At 34.3% G+C, this 16940-nt stretch overlaps 3 protein-coding genes across 3 annotated transcripts; 1 reads left to right on the top strand and 2 right to left on the bottom strand.

Moving 5' to 3' along the window:
• Positions 1-1613: 1613 nt before the first annotated feature.
• On the bottom strand, positions 1614-2854 carry LOC130676932 (uncharacterized). The gene is made up of 2 exons (XM_057483440.1): positions 2724-2854; positions 1614-2649 (listed from the first exon to the last, which is right to left on the bottom strand). The coding sequence occupies exons 1-2, from the start codon at positions 2852-2854 to the stop codon at positions 1614-1616; spliced, it is 1167 nt and encodes a 388-aa protein (XP_057339423.1).
• A 3404-nt stretch (positions 2855-6258) lies between these two features.
• On the bottom strand, positions 6259-8028 carry LOC130676931 (uncharacterized). Its single transcript, XM_057483439.1, has 3 exons — positions 7892-8028; positions 7611-7775; positions 6259-7519 (listed from the first exon to the last, which is right to left on the bottom strand). The coding sequence occupies exons 1-3, from the start codon at positions 8026-8028 to the stop codon at positions 6259-6261; spliced, it is 1563 nt and encodes a 520-aa protein (XP_057339422.1).
• A 6805-nt stretch (positions 8029-14833) lies between these two features.
• LOC130676930 (RNA polymerase-associated protein LEO1-like) lies at positions 14834-15418 on the top strand. Its single transcript, XM_057483438.1, has one exon. It carries the CDS (start codon positions 14834-14836, stop codon positions 15416-15418), a length of 585 nt encoding a protein of 194 aa, XP_057339421.1.
• The last annotated feature ends 1522 nt before the right edge of the window (positions 15419-16940 follow it).

The raw sequence follows: 16940 nt of genomic DNA, 5'->3' as shown, positions 1-16940 counted from the left end.
CTTAATATTAATATCAAGAGCTCAGGTCTTACCAGAACTTGTTTTTTTTCATGTCGGATGAGATTTTCATGGTAGCTAAGAAAAAAAAAATTAAAAATTATTTTTGGCCCACCCTAACTTACATGTATATAAAAAATAATTTAAATAATAGATGAAAGTATTTTTGTGCTGATAAAAACTTAAATTTGCATTAATTTTTTCGAAACTAATGAATTATATTAAAATTTTCCGAAGAAAATGTTGAAAAATTAGTATGAGAGATAAGTATTGAACTTTAATCATAAATATCTTTCAAACGCTCATTCTAATCGACTAAGCATAGGAGACCTTTTTTGTAGAGCATTTAATTTCCTGCAAAAATATGTATTGCGCATTGCGTAACGTTCATTCGTCAACGACTTACAAAATTCAGAAGCAAAAAAGAAATGTACCTTAAAATCTTCAAATTTCAATCTTGAATATCTTTAAAATGGCGAGGCGTGCGAAGAAAATGTAGGGAACCTTTTTTGTAGAACGTTCAATTTGCTACAAAAAACCTTTTAACAATTTTGCTGTACGAACAACGAATGGTGAGATATGAATTTTTTTGTATGGGACTGAAGAAAAAAAGAAAAACTCTAATGAGCCACCTCTTAATATTAATATTAAGAGCTGAAACTTTAACACAATTTTTTTTTCGTCATCTTAGACGATATTTTCATGGTAGCTAAGAAAAAAAAAATTAAAAATTATTTTTGGCCCACCCTAATATATACATATATTGGCAAGGTGCGCGACGGAAACGACATCTGTCGACCGCATTAAATCATCCTCTAAAAGCGCAGAGATAATACGGCAAATTGACATAAACAAATAATTAAAATTTATAGAAAATCGTGAAATGTTCGTGCAATACCACATTTGAAAGGTGGAAAAAAATAAATAAGATTGTGTAAAATGAGCGAGTGCTCTTTGGGATTCTGGTGTAGGTGTGGTTAATTCAATAACTAACAATTAAAACAAATTACAGATAAAAGAATAGATCTTTATTAAACAATATGTACACTAAAACTATGAGAAAAATAGCGAATGCAACTACATAGATAAGCGATAGCGAATGCGACAAGTAAAGCGGTTAAAAACGCGTGGTGGTTAGTAAGACTGCACAATGTAGATTAGAATTAGAGACGTCGTCTTCTTCCTTCGTGGCTGCTTGGTGGTGACGTGGCAGTATGGCTGCAGTAACGAATTTTCCCATTGGCTTAAAAGCGCGCCAACAGGAAATAGTTAGCCGCCAATTTCTCTGATTGGCCGGCTGGTAGCGGGTTCTCATGCCGACGTGGCACGGTCATGAGCAAGAAATTGCAAGTGTCGGGCCCAGATAGCGAGTGACCCGGCACTATTTTGACATTCAAGTCAGTAGCGAGTTCGGCTGCTCCCGTACGTAGCGAAAGTACACGAAGCTTTTCAAAATGATTAAGCTCGTGACTGAACATTCTCCCCAGCGCTGGCGACGGTGTCGACAGGATTGTCGTCTGGAGAGTGAACTGATAGCACACACAGTTCAGAAGTTAGCGGCTAAATCTGCAGGATCTTCGAGTAGCGGAGCGATCGGTCTTTAATTTTTCACAGCCTCAATCTGTGTTAACTGTAGCGAGTTGGTCGTAAGTCAATAGCGATTCACCAATAGTTCGTATAAGATGGAACTTGATTGACTTTACGGCTGCTTCCCATTTGTCACCAAAATGGGGAGCGCTTGACGGGTTGAACTTGCAGTCTGTGCCATCTGTAGCGAGTAAATACTGAAGTTCCTTTAGCTGTCTCGATCCTGCTGCGAATTCTTTTCTTAGCGTGGCGTCTGCTCCTATAAAATTTGTACCACAGTCCGAGTATAGGGTACTGCAGGCGCCTCTCCGATTAGTAAATCTTCTAAATGCTGCGGCGAAAGCGTCAGTAGAATAATTCATGATAATTTCAATATATATATAGCGGACGCAGCGAAGAATGTGAGACCTGGCTGGAACTTGCCCACCTTCTATCCAGTCAGATCTCCGTAAATAAGCGATAGTCAATTGAGTTCCCCTATGAGATGTTCTTGGCAGTATTACTGGATTATTTCGTTCATCATCCAGTAGCGAATTCTTCAAGCGACCGCCGACTCTGAGTACTTCATTGTAGTCGACGTAGGGAATCAATTTAGCGAGACGATGATTTCGTTGTAGAGAATCACCATTTTTCAGTAGTTTCAGCTCTTGCGAATAGTACTGACTTTGCGTATACTTAATCAGCAAAGTCTTTGCGAGTTCCAGGTCAACTGTAGCGAGTGGTGTGGCCAGTGTGGACTGTGGCACTTTTTTAAATTTAGCGATGGCACGTAGACAGATTCCAAGCGTGCGAAGTAACGGTGACAACTTAGAGAATTTATCCAGTAGCGTGTATAGCGGGTGTGAATCTGCCTTGTAGATGGTAAAAACCAGACCTGGACGTTCTTCAAGATGTGATACCGTCTGCGAAGGGATGTCAACAGATGGCCAGTTTTCTTTTGATTGACTGAGCCACTTAGGTCCCGTCCACCATAGCGAATGCTGTTCTAGTTTGGCTGCTGTTAAACCTCTTGAAGCGCAGTCAGCTGGGTTGAGTTTCGTATCCCCGTTAAAGATACAGCGGAGTCTGTCCACAAGAAAATTGATATATTTTCAAGTTTCGAGATTCTCTTGACGTAGAGTACCAGTTGAGCGAGTAACACAGCGGCATTGAGCTCCATTCTTGGTATTGTAGTGGGTTTCAGTGGAGCAACTTGTTTAAGTTCACACACTAGCGAGATATTGGAGCTTCCAGTAGCGTCAGTAACTTTTAAATATACGACAGCAGCCATAGCGAGTTGAGAAGCGTCAGAGAATCCATGTAGTTCAATTGATACATCATTTTGTACATGATTCTAGCGAGGTATCTGAATCTTCGAGATCTGATGTAGTTCATCTCGAAATAAATTCCATTCTTGAAGAAGCAACAATGATAGCGTAGCATCCCAGTTGAGTGTAAATTCACTGGAGCGGCTTGAGCGTGTAATTCCGTTGAATTACTTGCCCACTTAGCAAGCGGGAAACATCCTGCGGCACACATTTTTTTTTTTTTTTATGTCGAGAGCAACTTGAATTGCCTCAGCGAGTTCATCTGCGCCTCCATAGATGTTGTCAACATAGCGGGTCTTTGTTAGCGGGTAGCCATGTTGCGCATCGTGTCGATGCGAGTCATTTGCAAAGCGAATGTGTTTCAGCGGCCATCTTAGATATACGTGGCATACAAAATGGACGCGATGAAAGTAAACCGACGCTAAGTTTTCGATCGATTGCAATTAGAATGTCTTTTTACACCGGTGTGTAAATTGATCACCACAGGCAGCACTCTAGTAGTGCTCAGCAATGCCCATGGCACTTAGCGATTTTCAATGCACAATTTTCACTGCACTTTTTACTCACAATTTTTTTGACTTTTAATTTGTGATAATTATTAATTATTGAACCCACACCAGATCCGGCTCGAAGGACCAAAATGTAAAATGAGCGAGTGCTCTTTGGGATTCTGGTGTAGGTGTGGTTAATTCAATAACTAACAATTAAAACAAATTACAGATAAAAGAATAGATCTTTATTAAACAATATGTACACTAAAACTATGAGAAAAATAGCGAATGCAACTACATAGATAAGCGATAGCGAATGCGACAAGTAAAGCGGTTAAAAACGCGTGGTGGTTAGTAAGACTGCACAATGTAGATTAGAATTAGAGACGTCGTCTTCTTCCTTCGTGGCTGCTCGGTGGTGACGTGGCAGTATGGCTGCAGTAACGAATTTTCCCATTGGCTTAAAAGCGCGCCAACAGGAAATAGTTAGCCGCCAATTTCTCTGATTGGCCGGCTGGTAGCGGGTTCTCATGCCGACGTGGCACGGTCATGAGCAAGAAATTGCAAGTGTCGGGCCCAGATAGCGAGTGACCCGGCACTATTTTGACATTCAAGTCAGTAGCGAGTTCGGCTGCTCCCGTACGTAGCGAAAGTACACGAAGCTTTTCAAAATGATTAAGCTCGTGACTGAACAGATTGTGTTAAAAAAAGTAAGTATAAAAAATTTAAATAAATATAAAATAAATATTTCTTTGGACTGGATAAGGTTAGCTTGTGATAATAATAATAACAACAACAATAATAGTCATAATAACGAAAGAGTTCAAATAATTATTTTAAATTTGAAAACATTAATTTGCATCAAGTTAAGAAATAAAAATGATTTCAATTATTTGTAATTTTAAATTTTAAAACTCTAGAATTTAAAAAATTTTGTGTTAAAAAAATTTAATTTTAAAAATTCCCTGTAATAATTTATAGCCAAAGATGAACATCATTATTCAAACGGGATTTGAGGCGATATCTCACAAAATATTATTTCAACCTCAAACAATGGACAAGGGGAAGCATTTGGTGACGGCTGATCATGTCAGAGACGTTAAAGAGTTTAGAAAATGCGGTAAGAGTTATTTAATAACTTCGAAAGTCATCAGGCAAACGTCAGTAACATTACCACCTTACGACACGTCCTTACATGTAAGTAAAAACAAAGAATAAAATTTAAATAAATATTTATATACATGAAATTTACATTTTTAATTTTATATGTTTGCATTAGAACCTAAATTAAAATTAATTTGCAGATTAACGAAGATCGATTTGTAGAAAAAGTGAGCTGCACTTGTGTATATAATCAAAGTGGCAAATGTAAACATGTTGCAGCTCTTATTTATTTTATAAACAATGAAGAAAGCCTGACAAAAACTAGCCACGAACAACAATGGGGGAAACCCAGTGCCCGTCAATTCGTTAAAGATAAATATTCGAAAGGAAAGTATTTTGCCGAAATGTTTCCTGTCAAAAAGATAAAAAATCTAGAATGTCATCAGCCATCAGTAGACCTGGGAGAACTAGTGGAAGAATCAGCGTTGAGATCTGTTTTGTTTGCGGAAAAAAATTGTGACGATAATTATACGATAAAACAAGTATTGTCATCATTAATTACGGGCGTAGAGTTGAATCTTGAACGAGAAGATTGTCAGGAGTGCTTGAGGAATTTTGCAATTTTTAATGAAGAATTTTTTACCTATAATCGCCAATATCAATTGCAAAAGGATATTGCGAATTTTTATGCTCAAAATATCGTGGTTGGCGATGAAGAAATTGTAAAGTTATGTCGCCAAACGATTAATCAATCGCAGTGTCCAGAATGGTATGAGGCAAGACGTTACAGGTTATCAGCTAGTAGTAATATTCATAACATCAAAATAAGATCTCGAAAAACGATTGATAAGTTGGTCAACGATATTTTATATCCTCCAAAAATCGACTGTGAATCAACCAATTATGGCTTAAGCAACGAGAACAACGCTAAACAGAAATATCAACGTTTAAACGACTGCGTCGTTAAAAAAGTTGGTGTGATAGTTTGTAAGAAGCAACCATGGCTCTGTGCTAGTATCGATGGTGTGGTTATTGAAGATGGGTGCGTTACCAAGCTTGTGGAATTCAAATGTCCCATTAAATGTAAAAATAAATCAGTGGTTGACCGTGAAGCACAATCTTGTAATGTCAAGTACTTGTATTTTGAAAATGATGATGTAAAGATAAAAAAAAATGATTCCTATTTTACTCAAATACAAGTTCAGCTGTATGTCACGGGAATGTTCACATGCGACCTGTTTGTATATTCACAAGTCAATGATGGCTGCTGCACAGTAACAGTACATCGAGACGAGGAGTTTCTGAAAGAAGCAATATTAACCAGCGAAAATTTCTATTTTAATCATTATTTACCTGCCACGTACTTAGAATTTAGTAAAACTGCCAGTCGTAACATTACATTAGATCATAAGCGAAATTTTACTGGGGTTAATATAATTAATCAGATATCAAAATCTATAAAAGTATAAAAAAAAAATTATCTTAAGTATAAAAAATGTTCCAAAGAGTAATTTAGTTTATTTGTTGTTCTATTAACTGTGTTACTAAAAGTATTTTATTATTTATTAAATTATTTAAAGATTTGATATTAAATTTTATTATATTAATTAATATAAAATATGAAAGGACAAAAATTTTAAGCTTTATTAATTAGTACTAAATTTTATTCAAAATAATATAAATAAATCTTAATATTAAAAAAAAAAAAATGATTTACAATTTTTAATTTAGTTTTAAGAAATTTATACAAAACTTTCAATGTATTTGAAAACTCATTCATCGGGTTTTTCTTTATTTGAAATTATTGGGGGCTGTAAATTGACCAGTACACAACAAATGTGTAAAATATCATCGACGTAAGGGAACAAATTTTCTGTAATTTTATCCAAAATCGAATGCAGTCGTAACCGTTGCATAATTCTTTCAACGTGGATTCTCACTCTGGCTACGTGATAAGTTTCTTCAGTTTCTTCTGTTGAAAATGCTGTTTTTTTCTCCAAAAATGGTGGCATTACAATCATAATTTTCTTTCCACTTTGGTCAATTGTTGCTTTTATTTCTGGGAAACCCTTATCAGCTAAAACAACGTCACCTTCCTCCAATTTATCGATTAATCCAGATTCAATAGTTAATTGTGAATCTGTTTTTCTTCCACCAGCTACTTTAGATTTTAAGCAAATGAAACCTCCAGGAGTAATGCCAATCAGAACTTTAGCAGTAAAATTTTTTTTATAATGTGAATAACAATAAACGCGATTATCAACACTGGATGGAACTTCAATTTTAAATTCAGTACAATCGATTATTACTCGAGTATTACTGTACTTTGGATAAAAACATTTTGGCATTGTTGCTTGAACAACATCAATCCTTGGCCAAAAAACTAAATTAGTCGTTGCTGTAGCTAACGTTTGTAAAGTTGAATAAAAAATTCTCGAAATCGTCGTCCTGTGAACACTAAACAAAACACCTAAAGCTGAAAATGTTAGCCCATTTTTTATTTTCATTAAGAAAATCAAAAGTCTGTCCTCTTTTCCAATTGTCCATTTATGCGAGGTATTTGTCCTTCTCAATAAAAATTTAAAATTATTAAAAGTTACTCCAGCTAAGTCTATCAGCTGCTCATCTTCTTCAATAGATTCGAAACCAAGAAAAATTTTTTCTACTGTTTCACTACATTGGTCTACGAATGTTTTAGTCGGGGTATTACATCCTTTATCACTGTATTTCTTTCGATTCATTGTGCATTTAGTTATCACAACATCTTCTATTTCTGTTTGGATCTCTGCATCACATTTTTCTGCATTAATGTACATATATCTATTGCAAATAAAGGTTTTTCCAACTTCATGTGAATTAGAAAGAAAATCAACTTGACATTCTTTATCAGCCTTTTCGTTCCAATCAATAACAGGATCTATTACATTATCCATTGCGATTTCAATATTTTCTGGAGTAGCTTCAGTGCTGGTACTCACTGTCAAGGGTGTAAATTTTTTTTTTGTTATTCTCCTGTTTAAAAAACGTGTGTGCCTGAAAACGTGTTTTAAAAAATTTAATTTATTAAGTTATTTATTTTTATTATTTATTTTTTAAAGTTTATTAATTTGTTGCAATCACATACCTATCTACAGCTGCATTCTCATCTATTTTGGGTTTTTTATAAATTGATGGAAAAATTGTTGGGATGTAACTTGGACTCGACTCCTCTTCTGCTTTTCTACCACCAACAAAATGATCACTACAAATACAATCAGTTGGTTTCGGCTTCCACGGTGATCCATCAGGGCTATAATAATTTTATTTTATTTGAAATTGATACTAACAAAATTATATTTTATTTCACATAATATAACACATCACTTGTTGTCAACACGCTGGAAAGTTAGGTTATAGATTACTTACTTTTTTCTCCTTACTGCACTTATCCATTTCTTTCTTTTGTCTAATTTCCAACTAGCAGTTGGAAATGTGTAAAATTTACAATTACTATTTCTGCCAGTATTTTTGCAATTAACAACACAACAACTATTTGTTCTCATTTTTTAACACTGCTTTCATGTAACAATTCACAACATAAGTGCGATTTAACGCGTATTTCGTCCACTGCGGGCGCTGTAGTAGATTCGGTTGTCCCTACCCTAAACCCCACACTTTGCCAATAGGTATATTGTATACATAGAATGCATTCGTACGGTGCCTCGTAGGATACCCTGTACACTCACCCCTAAAAAGTGAAAGTCGTTTCGAGGTCATTCGTTGAGTAGATTTTACACCTCATATTTTTTCCATACCGGGCTCCTTTTATGAAAATTGATTCTTAAGGAGTAAACTCAAAAAAATTTTATTTTTGGAAAGATATTTTTTTGTCTCTGTTATACTTATTTAATATAATTACGTCAATTCCTGAAAAAAAAAATTTTATACGCCCTTATAGCATCTATAACGCAATATGTTATATACCTCATTATGAAATTATCAGTTCCTCAAAATTATACAAAATTTCATAGAATCTTATAAAATTATATCGAATTTCGGATGAAAGTTTAAAACTCCATATCTCGATAAATATACTATCTATTCATTCGCGACCACGTTCGTAGATTGGCGCAAGGGATAGCAGCAAGGACTTTAAATTGAAAGGACGTAGGTTCGAGTCCGGCAGTCGCCAGGATTTTTTCGTCAATAAAAAAAAATTAGTCCGTCTCAGTAATGCCTTCATCCATTAGATCAATGTTTAAGATTTAATTGCAATTCTTTTCTCAAAATCTGATATTTTTTTCGAAATATTAATGGTGACTGCAGAATTTTATGAAATTTCATGGAATTTTGTAAAATTTTATAAATCTTCATAAAATTTTATCAGACCATTTTCAGCATATAATTTTATGAAACTTCATTAGTGAAATTTTATGAAATTTCATGAAAAAATTTTATCCCGGGTTTTCAAAAAAAGTTATTCAATTGTTTCTTTTTTTTTATAATCTCGAAAAATGTCAGTTTTAAACTTGATTAAATTGATTAAATTAGAAAAAAAATCAGGTAAATTTCCACTCGGATATTCCTAAATTATCTTAATTGAAAATATACAAAATGCATATGTGCCCAAATATTTGCTAAAGTTACAAATAATTATATTAAAATTTATGAAATAATAATTATTAGAATTTATATCTACTTAACCTTATTACGTGGACAAAATTTCCATTTATTATGTAGGAGCGACAAAGATAGAGTAGTGAAAAAAAAGTGGGAGAACCATTGCGTGAATCCAAGAAAAAACTTACTTGGCTCAAAACGGCATTTATCTTAGATTGAGATTTGTATTGGATTTCAAGTTAAAACATTTTATTGATTCAAACGATCGCATTACTTTATTCTATAATATTACTTTCTTTTAATGAACATTTTGGTTTTTCGATTAAAGTAATAAATATATTACAGTGAGAAACAACAGTTATTAAATCAAGGAATTAAAATTATTTATAACTAACTAATTCTGCTGTTGAATCAATCTTTAAAGATTTATTGAGTCTATAATATTTTTTCTTTGTGCAAGATTGAAAATCCAACGAAATTTTTTACTTCCCTAAAGGGAATTCCGATTTCCGTTCCATATCCTTAAAAGTTTCTTGGCTCAAGATAAATTTTAAGCCAAATAATTTTTTTCTCTAGTCAAATCCGATTGAATCATTTTAAGTCTTTTCCCTGTTTAGAAAATCACGTAGAATCCATAAGATTCTTATAAATTCCTATAGAAATTTGATACGAATTAATGAGAACTATGAGAAGTGCTATAGTTAAGTACAGGGCCTTATACATACAGCTATAAAAATTTATCGGATTTTTTAAGCAGGGTTGAAGATGATAGAAATTAACTTATTATTTAATAATTCAAAAGGTTAAAGTAGCATTCGATCCGACAAATTCTGTCAAATCGTTTTAAATCCATTGGTGAAACCAGAAACCGATACTATTTTCTCATTAAATTTAATTCAAAATGACTCAAGAATTCAAATCATTTTAAATCACCCGAGGGCCCAGAAATTGCCATATTATTTCTTAATTCAATTCAATTTGAAATGATTCTGGAGCTTGAATTATTTCAAATAATATTCAAAAAGCCGTGGAACCAGAAATAAAATTTTATTTTTCAATTCAATTCAATTTAAAATGATTCGAGAGTTTGAATTATTTCAAATAATTTCAAATCAGCCGAGGAACCAGAAACTGCGGTATTATTTCTTAATTCATTTTTATTTAAAATGATTTAAGAGTTTGAATTATTTTAAATAATTCTGAATTGTCCGAGAGACCAGAAATTGCAATATTATTTTCTAATTTGGTTTAATGTGAAATGATTCGAGCGTTCAAATTATTTCAACTAATTCTGAATTGTCAGAGAACCCAGAAATAGCAATATTATTTTCTAATTTGTTTTAATTTAAAATGATTCAAGCGTTCAAATTATTTCAAATAATTCTGAATTGTCCGAAAGACCAGAAATTGCAATATTATTTTCTAATTTAGTTTAATTTGAAATGATTCGAACGTTCAAATTATTTTAAATAATCTCAAATTGGAAAATAATATTTCGTTATTTTTAAATTCAATATGATTTAAAATGATTCAATCCAACATTTATACTCAAAAGCAAAGTAATTCAGACAATTTGAAATGGTTTGAAATAATTCATAGTTACGTTATATCAAATCATCAAATCATTCCAAATTAGATTTCTTAATCAGGGCGATCGAGTGGACCCCTCGATTTCCACTTGCCCGAGTCGAAATTTGAATCGTCAGTCAAACGTAATGAACGTTGGAATCGTCAGTCGGACGTAATGAACGTTGTAATCGTCAGTCGGACGTAATAAACGTTGAAATCATCAGTCGGACGTAATGAACGTCGTAATCGCAAGTCAGACGTATTGAACGTCGAAATCGTCATCTAGATATTCAATGTTAAAAAAAATATCCAAAATCAATTTTCTTTGGCCTTCCCGTGGGGGGTTTTAGTGTGTTGAACAATAAATATACTCCTAATTTTGCAGTATCCGGCTTACAGACTTAAACTTTGGCACAAATATTCCTAACAACCTTACGAATCCACCGCCTTGGGTATTTTTCCGAAAACTAACTGCAAGGGAGGTTTTACTGGGGTGATAGATTGAAATAGTTTCGTTTTAAAATAATGAGACTTACAGACTTGAACTTCGGTATGAATATTTCCAAGAATCTTACAAATCCCCCACCATCGTTATTTTTTTCGAAAGCTAACTCCGAGAGGAGTTTCAGTGAGGTCGAAATCTAAATACTCTCGTTTTTTCATTATTTGGTTTACAGATTTGAACTTTGGCATATATGCAATATAAATATTATAAATATTCCCAACAATCTTACGAATTTATTACCATCGGTAACTTTTTCGAAAACTTATTCAAATAATGAAAAAAAACGAGAGTATTTCAATCGTTGACTCCACTAAAACCTCCTTCAGAGTTAGTTTTAGAAAAAATACGAATGGTGGGGGATTTTTAAGATTAATGGGAACATTTATGCCAAAGTTCACGCCTGTAAGTCTCATTATTTCAAAGCGAAAGTATTTCAATCCTTCACCCCAGTAAAACCTCCCTTGCAGTTAGTTTTCGGAAAAATACCCAAGGCGGTGAATTCGTAAGGTTGTTGGGAATATTTGTGCCAAAGTTTAAGTCTGTAATCCAAATGATAAAAAAATGCGAGTATATTAATTTTTGATCCCACTGAAACTTCCCTCGGAGTTAGGTTTCGAAAAAAATACCGATGGTCGCGAATGTCTAAGATTGTTGAGAATATTAAACTCTGAGTCTATTAAAATAATACTGATTAGTTGGATTTTCCACGTTACCGAATTGGTCTGGGTTCGATTCCCAGTTCGGGCTATCTATATTTTTCTCAATTTATCTATAAATTGTCTTATTGAGAGGTTTGCATGTTTAGGTTTCCACTATATAAAATGGTGGGATTTAAATATAGTGGAAATCTAAACATGCAAACCTCTCAATAAGACAATTTTTAGATAAATTGAGAAAAATAGATAGCCCGAACTGGGAATCGAACCCAGACCAATTCGGTAACGCACCGAGTGCTCTACCAGTTGAGCTATCCGGCCCTATACTATATTCCGTTCAATTTGATCTATAACTTATTGAGCCACACCGTCCTTCTTACGGTAATACACCATTTAAATATAGTGGAAACCTAAACGTTCGGCAAACGGAAAAGATGGATAAGATTATGATGAGAAACTTTTTATTTCATTCGCCAACGTTTCGTCAACTTTGTTGACTTCTTCAGGGCTCGTAAGTAATCAAGATGTCATGGAAAAATTGTTCAGGTGTATTCATATTAATTGTTAAGAAAATTTGTGCCAAAGTCCAAATTCATAAGTTGGAGTATGTTTTCTTATCATTCAACCCACTAAAACCCCCCACGGGAAAGCCGAAGGAAATTTATTTTGTCTATCTTTTTTAACATTGAATACCTAGATGACGATTTCAACGTCCAATATGTCCGACTGACGATTACAACGTTCATTACGTCCGACTGACGATTCCACCGTTCATTACGTCCGACTGACGATCTCAACGTTCATTACGTCCGACTGACGATTCAAATTCCGACTCGGGTGATCATGAAAATTAAGTGTATGTATTTTTTAACTTCCCGCTAAGAAAATTGGAAATTTTCAAAAATTCGGGAAGTTATTGGTTTCGGTCCGATTTGCAAAAACCGAATTTCAATCAGATTTTGACGTATTGAGGTTCTAGGAAGCTATCCTGACTAATTTCACGATAATGTCCGAGTGTATGTGTGTGTACGTACGTACGTATGTATGTATGTAAATATTCATAACTCTTGAACGGATAAACCGATTTTGATCTTTAAGGTGTCATTCGACGAGGCTTGTTAATATCTTGAAGCTGTAAAAATTTGAACTTAATCGGTAGTGTGCGTTCAAAGATATTTCAAAAATAAAATTTTTTCGAAAATGTTTTATTTGGATAACTTTCAATTTGCTCGATGGATTGATTCCAAAATCTTATCAGCTCTAAAACTCTATAAGTCGCTTCGAATGCCACCTCAACCATCAAAATCGGTTCATTCGTTCAAGAGAAACCGTTGACGAAAGAATTAAAAAAATTTTTTTTTGTGGTTTTTTCGAAATTTCTCAAAAACGACGATAAATCGATTTCAAAATTTGATCAGCTTTAGAACTTGATAAAACACGTCGATTGCCGCCTCAACCATTAAAATCGGTTAATTCGTTCGCGAGATATCGTTGGGGAAAGAAATGCTAAAAAATGGTTTTTTACAAAACAATGGCATACAAAAGTATTTGCGAGCTCGAAGAGCTCGAAAATGTATTCACTAAAAATGTGTTCACAATAATGTTTTCACAATAATGTTTTTGAGCTCGTTGAGCTCGAAAACAGCGGGAAGTTTTGGGGCTGGCCCGCAGGGTCAACTTAAAGACCGATTTTTTCTTAAGTATTCACTATGAAAAATTAATCCCCCAAACGATTTTTCAAAATTTTCATTTTAACAACAACATTTTTTACGATGAAAATTTTGAGTACTTTTAATTAAATAATTGATTCCAAAACAACCGTTGAAGATAAATTAATGAAATTTTCAGAATTTATTGTCAAATATCGATATTCTTTAAAAATATTGATAGCTTAAAAGTGACGACTTACGAAAAAAATACATAGACTTAATTTTCATGATCAAATGGAAAATGGGAGGTCTACTTTACATGATCTTGCTCATTTTTATTGAATCGAAAGTGATCCTTAAGTGAAATTACATTTAAAATATTAAAATAATTTTGACGTTGATAAAAAATTTTTATAGGTCGCTGTTCCTCTTATGAGTTATTCAAAATATCCTTATCGGAATTGTCATCAGACGAAATTATAAAATTTAAAATTATCCATTATTGTTAACTTCCCGCCATGAAATTTAAAAATTTCAAAAAAAAGGAAGTTATTTTGTATTGATTTTACATAAAAATTTTAAATTATCAAGAAAATTATTGTGAAAACATGTATTATTAATTATTTAACTGTATTATTCATAACATCATAACTAATATCTTTTTTAATCACTAACATTTTTTTTTTAATTGAGGTTATCATTTTCAAAACGCACTTGAGCGAACATTTTTAAATATCAATATACACGTTCAAAGTATTTATAATTAAGCAATTTCACTTCATTAGTTATTTTTTTTTTATGTTGGCAGTTTTTTAAACGACTGGCCTTAAGTATAGTACATGCAACTGAGAACAACTTGCTTAAACCGAACCAGCTTAATCAAATTATATCAATTAAAATTCAGCCAATCAGGAATAATTGAATTTTTCAATTTAGACCAATAAGGAATCAGGGACCATATTTTTGCGATATTTCGATACTCGGCTAACTTGCGATCTATTATTATTCCGTCTATTTTAATTAGTAGGATATATATCAAGTCTATTATATTATACTTATAACTTATATATATATATACTATCCATATGTGACAAGAATATATTGAGCATTATATGAGATAATATATATAGAAAAATACAAAACATTATATAGGAGGGCGCTGAGAGCAGTGATAGCGATCAGACACCGGGAAAGTGCGTTAAGTAATTTAAATAAAAAACATAGATAAAAAGCGGAAAAATATAAACAGTGAATAGTTAGTGAAAATCAAAAAGCTAAGCAACATAATAGTGAAGCTTACGTCAAGTGGGATAATGGAAAATAAGCAGGGAAGAGTGGAAAAAAAGGGTCGCCAAAGACAAAGCTCAAGATGAGTGGGAGTGAGAGTGAAGCTGGTGTCACGCCGAATAAGGCTGGAATGACTAGGAGTAGGAAGGGGAGAGGGGACACGCCGGTACCAACAAGACAGGAGGCTAAAATACCGAATGGAGAGAAAGTGCAAGTGAAAAACAAGAGAGGGAGACCGAAAGGCACAACAAAAACAAGAGGCGGGAAACTAGCGTACCGCGGTACAACAGACAGGTATTTGAATAAAGGATCAGATGAGAATGGAAACAGGGAAAGTCAACAGAAAGGAGTGGAAGCAAATATGAATGGAAATGACGAGAAGGAAAATGCAGGAAATGTAGAATTGAAGCAGTTGAGTGAGGAGGAAGACGAAAAGTGGGACGATGTCTCGTCAGATAACAATCTAGACGAGACAGTAGTAAAGGCGGATCAAAATAAGAACAGAAAGAAAGGAAAAGATGAGGAAAGAAGTGAGGAAGAGAATGACAGACACTTATTGAGAGTATTGGAAGGGCTAAGAGAAGAAATGCAAAACACACTGAGGAACATACACGCAACGATGGCTGAGGGGAATGATGGAAGAGGTGAAATCTATGGTAAGACGTGAAATTGAAAAACAAATAGGTAAAAGGGAGCGAGAACGATGCAGATGCATATTTGAAAGACAGAAGGAGAGAGAGGAACAAGACAAAGCAAAGTATAAAGAGCTAGAAAAATTGGACAAAGATAGGAAAAGAAGGAAAAGATGTGAGGAAGAATTAAAAAAAATGGCAAAAGAACTAGAAGAGGAAAAGAGACTGAAGGAAAGAATAAGAAGCATGACGGAAGCAAGCACTAGACAACACAACACGCAAACGCAGGTAACACAGAAGCAACAACAGCAACCACAAAATGTAGCGCATCAAGGGGGGAAGCAGCAGCTGAGAGGTGAGCGAGAAGCGGCACAGTAATCCAGAAACAATATGCAGCCGGTAATCAGTACACATAGCCCATAGCCCATTACTGGCCGGAGGAGGAAATGGCGAGGAAAATACAACAGGCAACCACCTGGCAAACAAAACGGAATGAAGTGATAGCAAGAACACCAGAGCGCATGTCAACAGAGGAATGGTTGCTAAAAAGGAGAAAGAGAGATGAAAAGAAAAGGAGGATTGTCGTGTGTGAGGAACCGGTGAGAGAAATTCCGGACCTAATAAAGCAAATCACAGGCAAAGACTTAAGCAACGCAAGAAAATGGTGTGACAAAGGCGACCTATACCTCAAGATGGCAAGTCTAAAGGAAAAAATCGAAATGTTGGAGCCAAAAACAAGAAAGAGACTAGAAGAGAGAGAAATAGTACCGGATAACGACAGAACGAGGAGAGAGTTGCAGGTACAGGAATGGATCGAGGAACTGGAGGCGGTAGAAAAGATGATGGGAGCGGACACACAATCGGGGTATTTAAAATTTAGAATTAATGAAGAATGGTGGAAATGGAGTGAGTTCGAAGCGAGACTAACGATAGATAGAAGGGGCAGTAGTAGGAGGAGAGCAAGGTCTGCGTCGAATAATAATAGATTTATACATTTTTTAGATAAAACCACATTCGTGTCTTGGAACATTGGAGGGGCGAAAAAAATAAAGAAAGTATGGAAATTTCTAAGCAAACATGATGTGATAACACTACAAGAAACTTGGCTAGAGGAAGAAAATGAGAAGCAATGAATTAATTAATTGAGCAAAGACTACAGATGGGAAGCAAAGAGCGCGGAAAAAGTACACAACAAAGGCAGAGTGAAAGGTGGAATCCTAGTAGGAGTAAGCAAAAAGCTTGGTAGTGAGATTACGTTGAAAGAACGTTGGAGTAAAGAAAATAAAAAAGGAGATGGAGGAGAATGTGCAAGAGGCAATAGACAGAAACAAAAGGCTGGTGTTCGCGGGGGACTGGAATGCAAGAATAGGGGATTACCAGAAGGAAAGCAGTTTATACGAAGAGAGGAAAGCAAGCAAGACAGAGCAAACATCAAGACACTCGCAAGACAAAGTAACAAATGCGAAAGGAGAAAACTCATAAAGATATGTAATGAACTAAGACTAGAAATAAAAAACGGAGCATACAAAGGCGACTGGGAAGGAAAAACAACATTCG

Source organism: Microplitis mediator, chromosome 11 (genome assembly GCF_029852145.1).
Source record: "Microplitis mediator isolate UGA2020A chromosome 11, iyMicMedi2.1, whole genome shotgun sequence".
NCBI lineage: Eukaryota > Metazoa > Arthropoda > Insecta > Hymenoptera > Braconidae > Microplitis > Microplitis mediator.
This window is presented reverse-complemented; position numbering and strand designations above follow the sequence as displayed.